Source organism: Nerophis lumbriciformis, linkage group LG10, assembly GCF_033978685.3.
Source record: "Nerophis lumbriciformis linkage group LG10, RoL_Nlum_v2.1, whole genome shotgun sequence".
Taxonomy (NCBI): domain Eukaryota; kingdom Metazoa; phylum Chordata; class Actinopteri; order Syngnathiformes; family Syngnathidae; genus Nerophis; species Nerophis lumbriciformis.
Window position 1 is genome coordinate 43,252,088 of NC_084557.2, and position 13,117 is coordinate 43,265,204.

Here is a 13,117-nt window from a genome sequence, read left to right on the forward strand (position 1 = left end):
AGCAGGGTGCATGGATCATTGCCATAGAAACAGACAGCCATCACAGGTGGAGATAACAGGTAGTGCAGCGATGCATGACCCCCTTCGGACGTGCTGAATGCCAACGTTGTAGAATGAGAACTAGCAGAGCGTGCTCCCTCCTACAAAGTGGACCAGCACAGAGCAATTACGCTTAATGGGCTTCTCACAATAGCGTAACACCATACTAAACACAGAGCAAGGCATCGTTGAGTTATTGTGTCACTGGCTCCCCAGAATGTGGTTACTGTCTACATTTCTTGTGCATTTCTATTTAATTGCCCTCTATGGTCAGATCTGAAGCAGGTCAGGCCAGTCCGGTTCTTGTTAATACAAATACACACTGCAGGAACATTTTCTATGATGCAAAACTGCATTGACCACATTTCACTGCACTTTACTCACACACATAAAAAGCACGTACGGCCACATATCTCAATTGCAGACACTCCGTTTAATGCCGGTCTCTGAGGGATTCTGCAGCACCACGCTGCATTGCCACGTGGAGTGCTGAGACAAAAGCTTGACTTTATATGAGTCTGATGTCAAAGTGGCACATTTCTTTAAGTCAGAGGGAAGTTATTGGAATATCTTCCTGATGAATAGTAATGGGGAAATGCACAAGCTGATGAGAAGGAGGAAAGCGTAGTATAAAAGCAGCAATAATACGGAATTCTGGAGACTCACCATGAGCAAACACACAGCCGATTCAGGCACGAGCTGGACAGCCATGACCCAATTCTTCTGGTTAATTTCCTTAACGAGAACCCTCTTGCGTTCTTCTTTCTGTTCTGAATCTCCGCTCTCAGTCTAGATGAAGGGACTGGTGTCACCTCCTCCTCCTCTTCGTCCTCAGTCTGTCAGTAACTGAGTGCCGCAGACAGCCTGTGGTCTCCGGTTGTAACACCAGTCTCTGGAGAGTCTGTGGCTCTCCGTTGTCACTGCGACTCCTCAGGCTGATTGGAAGTGATTCCTCCTCCTTACAGCGCTTTGATGTGAGAGGAGGGCTGTATTTGCCCTCCCACATCCAAACACCTCCTTTTCACTTTTTAAAAGCACTCTCTGTAGACCCCCACCTCCTTTAGCTGACTGTAGATCTTCAAAACTCTCCCTTCCCTCCTAATGCTGCCTTCTGTCTCTTCACAACACAAAGCACACCAGAAAACGCACGTGGGCTTGCAGTCTCGCTTCTCTCTGATAGGATGTGCTATTCAGCTCGCTAGGCATTTTTTTTCACTCATGGATCTACTAGAAGAACGCTTGTGACAGAGGATAAATGATGGTGAACTGAGAAGGAGAGAGAGAAAGAGAGACAGCAGACCGCGCCTATCAAACCAGCTGCAAGGGAAGAAGATAGGTATATACGCTTCAGCTTGAGGACAGGTGAACACGTGACAGGGATGTGTAGTTGGTGTCACATCCACCAGCACCTGTGCGTGATTCGATTTTTCAGGGGAGATCAAGATGTGAATAATTTAAATAACTGTCAGTCTGGCTTTTGTGTCGCGTGAGCGCCAAGGCACAAGACAGATTGGGTGACAGCGTGATAAACGAATGTAATCATGCCACTGATGGCTGTTTGTACAATATTTTGCGTGCATGTCTAAATACAGTACAGAAATATAAAAGCTCACAAAAAGAAAAAGCATGTCCTAAATTCAGCAGTAGCTATACGTGTGGTTCAGTGGGCATGCCTAACCAAGACAGACCCAAGAATGATCAATGAATTGTGTACATGTAACAAATAATAAACCACATAACAGATTATTCAGAGCGCTTCACACTGAGCTTAATTAGGAATTGGAACCAAAAGTTAAGGCATACTTGCCAACTCTCCCGGATTTTCCGGGAGACTCCCGAAATTCAGCGCCTCTCCCGAAAACCTCCCGGGACAAATTTTCTCCCGAAAATCTCCCGAAATTCAGGCGGACCTGGAGGCCGCGCCCCCTCCAGCTCCATGCGGACCCTCCAGGTCCGCATGGAGCAATGTTGTTGTAATATATTGAGTTGGAGGCAATAAACAGGCGAGGTGATGAAGTACGTCTCTTTACTGTAGACTTCAGAACAGACTCACACACTTGACGTCAGGTGCGCAACACCACGTAAATCGTTGGCCAACCAAAAAGTAACCCCAGTACGCTATAGCCAACATTCACCAGGAGATGGCAACAGACAAACATAGACCACCCAAACAACCCAACCAAAAAATGCAGAAGCTCAATTAAAAACTGTACTTAAGCCCCATTCTTTTTTTATTTTTAGTACTGAACTCTTAACCCTCATTTGTAAACAATAACATGCTTATTATACAAACAGTATTTGTACATCTTTAACACAGATTTTTATACTGTCTTCAGAGATTCAGTTTTTTTGGTGGTACTCGAAACCTTTCTGGGTAACTGCGGATCACTGGTGGGGTTTTTTGTTGTGGGTGATCTGGGTTCTGATGATGGCAACTCAGCAGCCCTTGAATCTGGTTCAATGATGAGACTAGTTTGTGTCTGACTCACTGATGGTCCTGGTGATGGAACTGAAACAGCACTGTCCAGTTGTACTGATGAAACATTTTCTGCAACTGGTGGAGACTAGATAACTGGCAGTCTCTCCATGTTTTCTCGCCATGGTAACATGTGATCCACATGCACTGTGCGCTGTCCCTCTTTATATATATATACACAGGTAAAAGCCAGTAAATTAGAATATTTTGAAAAACTTGATTTATTTCAGTAATTGCATTCAAAAGGTGTAACTTGTACATTATATTTATTCATTGCACACAGACTGATGCATTCAAATGTTTATTTCATTTAATTTTGATGATTTGAAGTGGCAACAAATGAAAATCCAAAATTCCGTGTGTCACAAAATTAGAATATTACTTAAGGCTAATACAAAAAAGGGATTTTTAGAAATGTTGGCCAACTGAAAAGTATGAAAATGAAAAATATGAGCATGTACAATACTCAATACTTGGTTGGAGCTCCTTTTGCCTCAATTACTGCGTTAATGCGGCGTGGCATGGAGTCGATGAGTTTCTGGCACTGCTCAGGTGTTATGAGAGCCCAGGTTGCTCTGATAGTGGCCTTCAACTCTTCTGCGTTTTTGGGTCTGGCATTCTGCATCTTCCTTTTCACAATACCCCACAGATTTTCTATGGGGCTAAGGTCAGGGGAGTTGGCGGGCCAATTTAGAACAGAAATACCATGGCACGGGTAGATTTTGCGCTGTGTGCAGGCGCCAAGTCCTGTTGGAACTTGAAATCTCCATCTCCATAGAGCAGGTCAGCAGCAGGAAGCATGAAGTGCTCTAAAACTTGCTGGTAGACGGCTGCGTTGACCCTGGATCTCAGGAAACAGAGTGGACCGACACCAGCAGATGACATGGCACCTCAAACCATCACTGATGGTGGAAACTTTACACTAGACTTCAGGCAACGTGGATCCTGTGCCTCTCCTGTCTTCCTCCAGACTCTGGGACCTCGATTTCCAAAGAAAATGCAAAATTTGCATGGTTGGGTGATGGTTTGGGGTGCCATGTCATCTGCTGGTGTCGGTCCACTCTGTTTCCTGAGATCCAGGGTCAACGCAGCCGTCTACCAGCAAGTTTTAGAGCACTCCATGCTTCCTGCTGCTGACCTGCTCTATGGAGATGGAGATTTCAAGTTCCAACAGGACTTGGCGCCTGCACACAGCGCAAAATCTACCCGTGCCTGGTTTACGGACCATGGTATTTCTGTTCTAAATTGGCCCGCCAACTCCCCTGACCTTAGCCCCATAGCAAATCTGTGGGGTATTGTGAAAAGGAAGATGCAGAATGCCAGACCCAAAAACGCAGAAGAGTTGAAGGCCACTATCAGAGCAACCTGGGCTCTCATAACACCTGAGCAGTGCCAGAAACTCATCGACTCCATGCCACGCCGCATTAACGCAGTAATTGAGGCAAAAGGAGCTCCAACCTAGTATTGAGTATTGTACATGCTCATATTTTTCATTTTCATACTTTTCAGTTGGCCAACATTTCTAAAAATCCCTTTTTTGTATTAGCCTTAAGTAATATTCTAATTTTGTGACACACGGAATTTTGGATTTTCATTTGTTGCCACTTCAAATCATCAAAATTAAATGAAATAAACATTTGAATGCATCAGTCTGTGTGCAATGAATAAATATAATGTACAAGTTACACCTTTTGAATGCAATTACTGAAATAAATCAAGTTTTTCAAAATATTCTAATTTACTGGCTTTTACCTGTGTGTATATATATATATATATATATATATATATATATATATATATATATATATATATATATATATATATATATATATAAGAAAATACTTCACTTTCAGTGAATTCTAGCTATATATATATATATATATATATATATATATATATATATATATATATATATATATATATATATATATATATATATATATATATATATATGTGTATATATATATATATATATATATATATATATATATATATATATATATATATATATATATTTATTTATTTTATTATATATATATATACATATATATATATACAGTATATGCATGTATATATATATATATATATATATATATATATATGAAATACTTGACTTGGTGAATTCTAGCTGTAAATATACTCCTCCCCTCTTAGCCACGCCCCCGCCCCACCACCGCCAACGCCCCCCACCTCCCGAAATCGGAGGTCTCAAGGTTGGCAAGTATGAGTTAAGGTTGCGTGAGTTGCTAATTTTCACGGTAAAATGTGACAAACTATATTTTTGTTTGCCAAACAGGTGCCGCATTTTCCCGACTATAAGGCTTACTTAAAAAATGTTCTCAAAACCCGACAGTGCGCCTTATAACCCGGTGCGCCTAATGTAAGGAATACGTTTGGATGAAAGTACCCACCTCGAAGCAATTTTATTTGGTACATGGTGTAATGATAATTGTGACCAGTAGATGGCAGTCAAACATAAGCAATAAGGTAGGCTGCACCGTGTGATGTGCTTCAACATACGAATATTATTATGGTGCGTGCATAAGGTAAGACATTAACTTTTTCAAACCTTCTGGTACCTGCTGATCTGAATTTAGGATCTGCATAAATGCTGAAAAATTGTGCGCTTCCACCTTTGTAGTCCGTGGCGACGCCGTAGTCGATATCTTTTTCTCTCAATTAGGGCTGAAACGACGCGTCGACGTAGTCGACGTCATCGGTTACGTAAATACGTCGACGCCGTTTTTGTGCTTCGACGCGTCGCATATTTACGTCACACTACCGTCATGGCGGAGCGCAAAGCAGACGATGCGAGCGGTGCGAGCGAGGGGAAAAAAGCACGCCAAAAGTCGTCAAAAGTGTGGGAGTATTTCAATAAACGGCCTAAGAAGAAACGCTACTTTTACTCCGCTACTTTTATCTACATTCAGCTCGCTACTCGCTACTAATTTTTATCGATCTGTTAATGCACACTTTGTTTGTTTTGGTCTGTCAGACAGACCTTCAAAGTGCCTGCCTTACTGGTGACGTGTCACTCCGTTCCACCAATCAGATGCAGTCACTGGTGACGTTGGACCAATCAAACAGAGCCAGGCGGTCACATGACCTGACTTAAACAAGTTGAAAAACGTATTGGGGTGTTGCCATTTAGTGGTCAATTGTACGGAATATGTACTGTATTGTGTAATCTACTAATAAAAGTTTCAATCAATCAATCAAAAGTGTGAAGGAAAAAAGACTACTTTTTAACCAACCGTACATCCCGTCAAAAGCCTAAAGACTGACTGCACAGTTCCTGTCTTCACAATAAAAGTGCCGCTCCATCGCGCCGCGCTTTCAAAATAAGAGTCTCCGAAAGCCAGCGCAAACAAGCTAGCAAGCTACGGAGTTTGCCGCCAATTTATTTCTTGTAAAGTGTATAAAAACGAATATGGAAGATGGACAAATAAGATACCAAAAACCAACCACTTTCATGTGGTATTAGACAGAAAGGAGGAACTTTTTTTCTCCTCCATTTGAAAACGTGGACATTATAAGCAATACTGTCTGTTTACAATCAATGCAAGTCATCAGAATCAGGTAATACACCAACTTATATTCTTGTCTTCATGAAAGAAAGGAATCTATATGTGTTAAACATGCATGTATATTCATTAAAACACCTTTAACATGTAAACAAAAACGGCAAAATAAATAAATATAAATTATATACTGTATATATCAATGTATGTATATATATGTGTATATATATATATATATATATATATATATATATATATATATATATATATATATATATATGTATATATATGTGTGTGTGTGTGTGTGTGTGTGTGTATATGTATATATATATATATATATATATATATATATATATATATATATATATATATATATATATATATATATATATGTGTGTGTATGTTACTCATCAGTTACTCAGTACTTGAGTAGTTTTTTTCACAATATACTTTTTACTTTTACTCAAGTAAATATTTGGGTGACTACTCCTTACTTTTACTTGAGTAATAAATCAAATCTCTAAAGTAACAGTACTCTTACTTGAGTACAATTTCTGGCTACTCTACCCACCTCTGCTAATAATGTTGTTGTATGCACAACGGCTATAAACGAACATTTGAAAAGAAAACACCCGACAGCGTTCTTGCCATCACCATCAACTAGTCAATCGTCCGCGTGAGTATACGTTGTCATCATTACACAAAAACATGAATGTGTCATTTGTATCTGCGTTGTAAATTCATAAACTAAAACACTGTTTCGCTCTGAGAGGCGCGTTTGGCGTGCCTGTTCAGTGTTTACAAAGATGCGCTCCTCTTTAACGCTAACGTTAATTAGTTGTGCAAATACCTTTTACAACATTAACAGTTACATATACTATGTACAAACCAACAATCAACTTTCACTTTAATCATACTATCATTGTTGTGTTATTAAGCAAAATAAGCAATACTTTTACTTTTGTTGAAATGTTTACACTGTTACAGAATATTTCGTTTTGCACTTTTTTGTATTGGATGTTTATCTTTATTTTTGCACATTTTAGCAAATAAGCAATATTTTTACTTTTGAAATGCTTATACTATTGCAGAATATTAAGATTGCACTGGATGTTTACTTTTATATTTGCACATTAAAAAGCAAATAAGCTACTTTTAATTTTGTTAAATGTTAAAAGTTTTAAATGTTTACATTGTTACAGAATATTTTGTCATGTTGTTGTCAATGTTGACTGAGTGGCCATACTTTTTTTTTTTGTAAATAAAAGCCATGCCTTTTGAAAAAACTGGCCTACATTTATTTTTTCATCTTCATTTTAAATAAAAAAATAATCGGTAAAAGGAAAAATAATCTATAGATTAATCGAAAAAAATAATCTATAGATTAACCGATTAATCGAAAAAAATAATCTATAGATTAATCGATAGAAAAATAATCGTTAGCTGCAGCCTTACTCTCAATCTTCTTGTTATGTGGCATCCATCCTGCGCTGTTGCCATTTCTAATATAAAGTAGTGTAAAGTTCTTACTTATATCTGTCAGTAAATTCGCCATGAAAGCGCTAAAACATACCGGTGTAGTGAGTTTACATTATTCACCCAAGGAACTTTAATTATTAGAGTTCCGGTCGGATCGTTTGTCACGGGACACATTTCCGGTGTTGTTGTTTCCGGATGAGGCGATGCTGCTCCGTTATTGATTGAGGTAAAGTCTGAATGTCATTAGAACAGTTGGCTCCATCTTTTGATACTTCTTCCACTCCCATCCTTGCACGCTACACCGCTACAACAAAGATGACGGGGAGAAGACGCTGCCGAAGGTGAGCCACGTAAATAAGACCGCCCACAAAACGGCGCATCCTGAAATCCTGAAGCGACTGTCAGAAAGCGGTCTGCAGATGATGTGTAAAACATAATCTATACAACATTTTGACCAAAGAACCACCATTACATGGGATGTAGACCACAAAGAAGCGTTTTACATTTAGAAAAAAATAATAATAATATGACTACTTCAATGCGCCCTATAATTCGGTGCGCCTTATATATGAAAAAAGATCAGAAATAGACCTTTCATTGGCAGTGCGCCTTATAATCCGGTGGCCCCTAGGGTCCGGAAAATACGGTACACATATTCTTCACATGCAGTAACAGCAAAAGCCTTATAGGGCAAGGAACCACATTTGGTATCAATATTCATATATATGTATATGAATATCCATCCATCCATTTTCTACCGCTTATTCCCTTTGGGGTCGCGGGGGGCGCTGGAGCCTATCTCAGCTACAATCGGGCGGAAGGCAGGGTACACCCTGGACAAGTCGCCACCTCATCGCAGGGCCAACACAGATATACATATATATATATATATATATACCGGTATATATATAATGTATGTATATTCATATACATATATATGAATATTGATACCAAATGTGGTTCCTTGCCCTATATGTATATGTATATTCATATATGTTTATTTATTTTTTTAATTTTATTTCAGATGAGCAAAATTGCTTAGATTTCCACATTTTTATAGTGCAGGATATTTGCATACATAACATTCAAATGCTAAATTTGCATATTCATGCTTACAGTTAATTTGAGCCTAAAAACAAATCGGTCACGCTGTTTTTGTGTGAGGTTTCCCACAGCAAATCCCGCTTATGCTAAACTCTATATCAACTTTTCAGTTTTTCTAGGCCAAGCTATTTCCTGAATAAACTCTTCAAATGCCTGTGGGAGGAACTTATTGTATTCATGTTTTACTGACTGTGACTGCAGTGGCAAGAGTGACAGTAGATTTAAAGTTCATGTATGGTGTGTCTTAGGGATGTAATGATGAAAGGTAATAATAAATTAAATAAATAAATAAATTAAAATGATCAAAAAGCCATGATTGATAACTGCACCTTGATTAACTCAGACTTGCCGGCGCCAGCTCGCTAGCTTAAATGCTAACATGAAAACAAGAGACATTAACGTATTTCCCTGTTAAGAAACAACACACCAATCTAAACGTATACAAACACATTACTGTCTGAGCATTTAAGATAGTCAAATGTGTACATTGAATCTACAAACTGTGCCCTCTTACTGTTTCTCTATGAGATTGTTCTTTACTCAGAGGAAAATAGACAAAAGGTGTTTTTAAAGTACCATTAGAGTGGAAAAACAAGTTGACTTTACATGTTTCATTCTATCCATTAAACAATATCCAATTGTTTTTACAATCCGCAAAGTATGTGAAAATATTGTCTCAAAATCACAAAATACCACAAATTCAGTCAGCCATTTGGAATATTCCGCGCCGAACGTCTTCAGTGATTTCCGTAGATTGACGTCACTGGAGTAACACATCTGCACCATATTATCATACACTGGCAATACGCAAAAATTATAGAGATGTGTTGTTTATCATTCACAACCCTTGTATATGACATGAACACCTTTCTTTTTTTTTGATACATTCTAAATCGTAAATAAATAAATATATAAAAAGTCAGCTAACAATGAAGTCAATGGAGGCTCTCTATTTCGCTCACAAAACTCACTAAATAACCATCCAAAACCCACCAACAATACTCCTTATACATATTGTGACTACAGAGGTCTGGTAATATCGGACTGCCGATATTATCGGCCGATAAATGCTTTAAAATGTAATATCGGATATTATCGGTATCGGTTTCAAAAAGTAAAATGTATGACTTTTTAAAACGCCGCTGTACCGAGTGGTACACGGACGTAGGGAGAAGTACGGAGCGCCAATAAACCTTAAAGGCACTGCCTTTGTGTGCCGGTCCAATCACATAATATCTACGGCTTTTCACACACACACAAGTGAATGCAAGCATACTTGGTCAACAGCCATACAGGTCACGCTGAGGGTGGCCGTATAAACAACTTTAACACTGTTACAAATATGCGCCACACTGTGAACCCACACCGAACCAGAATGACAAACACATTTCGGGAGAACATCCGCACCGTAACACAACATAAACACAATAGAACAAATACCCAGAACACCTTGCAGCACTAACTCTTCCGGGACGCTACAATATACACCCCCCGCTATAGAAATGTAGTTTGTCTCTTTTATCCGATTATTAATTGAAGTACTAATCGACAGATTAATCGATTATCAAATTAATCGTTAGTTACAGCCCTAGTTCCTACCTCTACGTCAAGCGAGGACGTGTCTGGCAAGCTCATTATCTCTCAAAATGGCTCAGGAATCTCTGTGAGATTGATACCATTTTTAATCATATCTATTTACTGGCAAACTTTGGAAGTCTTTCAGTGTCATACATCAGATATATATTTGATATAAGCTGCAATATTGAGGCAACTTGTTTTTCCACTCTACTGGTACTTTAAGAACAGCCAGAAATAATAAATAATAATAATCAATTTTATTTGTTAGAGGCGGCGACTTGTCCAGGGATGTACCCCGCCTTCCGCCCGAATGCAGCTGAGATAGGCTCCAGCGACCCCGAAAGGGACAAGCGGTAGAAAATGGATGGATGAACACGGTTTTCATTTAAATAAATCTTCAAACTGCTCGCGCTGGCCGCGTCACGCCCACATGCCGGCAAGGCTGTGGGCGATCAGCAATCTGCACACTTGGAGCTGATGATCAGACCTGGCTGGCTTCATAAGCCTGCACAACCTGCCATCCCTCGCCGGAGTATAACCTTCTGTTGATGTCCCGTAAGCGATCATCGTACTTTATGCAATCTTGCTCTCTCTCTCTGTCTTTTTCTTCCCCGTCATTTTTGATTGTCTCGTGTCCTCTCTGTCGATCCAACTGCAGACCTCCGTTCCCGCGTTGACGTTGCTGTGTGTCTCGTCATTACTTGCCCCCCCGTTTCCCTGACTGCCTCTTGGATCTCGACCCCCTCTCGCATAGACATGGACCTCCTACGCCTCGCCATTCGGTCATCGGACTGCCTTCATGTCTTGTTCCTCCTCTTGAGTCAACACTTCTGGTAAACACTCAGCAATTAATTCCTACACATAGTCTTACACCATACACACTCTTGGATTTTGTCACACACCATTCTCTAGTTAATTTATTAGTATTGTTCATTATTTATTATATTGTCTATATATACATATAATAAATACATAGAGCAATATTGCCCCCTTGTGGTTCTGTGCTGTCACAACTCCCTCCTCCAACCATAACAGCCAGCCTTTAAATAGACCCCCCTTTTAGACCAGTTAATCTGCCGCCTGTTTTCTGGTTCAGGTTATTAGGTGAGCACAGATGACTCGCTAGCTGTTCAAAGTCGGGACCCAGGGTGGACCACTCATCTGTGCATCAGTTGGGGACGTCTCTGCGCTGCTGACCTGTCTCCACTCAAGATGATCTCCTGCTGGCCCCACTATGGACTGGACTCTCACACTATTAAACTAGATCCATTCGACGTCCCCACATCTGTGGTCCCCTCCAAGGTCTCTCAATGTGTCCCATTGGGTTGAGTTTTTTCTTGCCCTTATGTGGGATCTGAGCCGAGGATGATGTCGTGGCTTGTGCAGCCCTTTGTGATACTTGTGATTAAGGGCTGTATAAATAAACTTTGATTGATTGATTTACTGAATTACAAAACATGCAAAATAGTAGGTTTTTTTAACAGTGTCTATTTCTTCTAGTTATTTAAAAAAAAAATTGTCAAACAATTTCATTGTTTGTATAAGTACTTTTTGAGCATATTCATCAATACCGCGATAATAATAACCGTGATCATTTTGGTCACAATAACCGTGATATATAAATGTTAATTTGTTACATCCCCAGTGTGTCTACACATCTAAAGTCAGAATGCCTTTACAAAACATACAGGAACCTGAACGCCATAAAGAGTTGGCCAAAAAAGAAATGTTGCAGCATATGTTGCTATTGCAAATGACCCATATTATGCAAGGTGCCTCACCTTGCCACCAGGTGGCTTAACCATAAGACATTCAAAAACGAAGTAATACAATAAAATACGTTTTAATATTTCTCTTTTGGTCAATGCTTTCTATGTGATTTTGGTGCGATAATTTTCATGGTCAAAATCGCGGAAATTCCGTGTTTCCCGATCAAAATAACGCGGCAGACGAGAAGTGAGGCAGACAGAGGTAGTGCCTCCTGAGGCAGACACAGGTAGTGCCTCCTGAGGCAGACAGAGGTAGTTCCTCCTGAGGCAGTCACAGGTAGTGCCTCCTGAGGCAGACACAGGTAGTGCCTCCTGAGGCAGACAGAGGTAGTGCCTCCTGAGGCAGACAGAGGTAGTGCCTCCTGAGGCAGTCACAGGTAGTGCCTCCTGAGGCAGACACAGGTGGTAGTGCCTTCACGGCTACACACACAGTGTATTGAGCGTGTGCGTGCGAGGGGGCGGGGTGCTTATTGCCACGGGAAAAGGCAGGGCATGAGGCAGCAAATACCACTGCCTCAAATTAGGGGGTGATATATTGTCAACTTGCAGTTCAATGCCTCAGCAGTACTCTGACTCGCCACATGGGGAGAAGTGGGGGCTCTCAAGATAGCAGACACATGTCTCTCCAGCAAAAGCCAGCCTTTTTTCTTTTTTTTTTTAAACTGTATTTATGACAAACATGGCATTTCTATTACAGCAAGCCAGCGTTTGTGGGTGTTTTTTTGTCGGATGCAAAAATATTGTTTTTTTGCTTGTAATGAAATTGAATAATAATTCATATTGGCAGACACGTTCATTTAATTCAATTAAATGAACGTGTCTGCCAATATGGAGGATTATATACTGGATTTTTATACAAAATGAATGTGATCATACAAAGTACGTTTTCACAGAGGATACCTATTGCTCTGTTTATTGCAGTTGTGAGTGTTGCTGGGTCGGGTTTGGTTTTGGAATTGGATTGCATTGTTATGGTATTGCTGTGTATTGTTTTGTTGGATTAATTAATTTAAAAAAAAAAAAAAAAATTAAAAAAAATAAAAATAAAATAAAAATAATCGATTTTTTAAAAATGAGAATCAATTTTGAATCGCACAACGTGAAATTCGCGATTCGAATTCAAATCGATTTTCTCCCACACACCTACTCAC

The 13,117-nt window shown here is 39.6% G+C and overlaps 1 protein-coding gene across 1 annotated transcript in view; it reads right to left on the minus strand.

Moving 5' to 3' along the window:
• frmd4a (FERM domain containing 4A) overlaps window positions 1–1,096 on the minus strand; it is a 458,149-nt gene extending 457,053 nt beyond the window's left edge. Inside the window, exon 1 of the mRNA XM_072913963.1 lies at window positions 706–1,096. Within this exon, the coding sequence (XP_072770064.1) occupies window positions 706–750 (45 nt within the window). The 5' untranslated portion in view covers window positions 751–1,096. The remainder of the gene's footprint in view (window positions 1–705) is intronic.
• Between the last annotated feature and the right edge of the window lie 12,021 nt (window positions 1,097–13,117).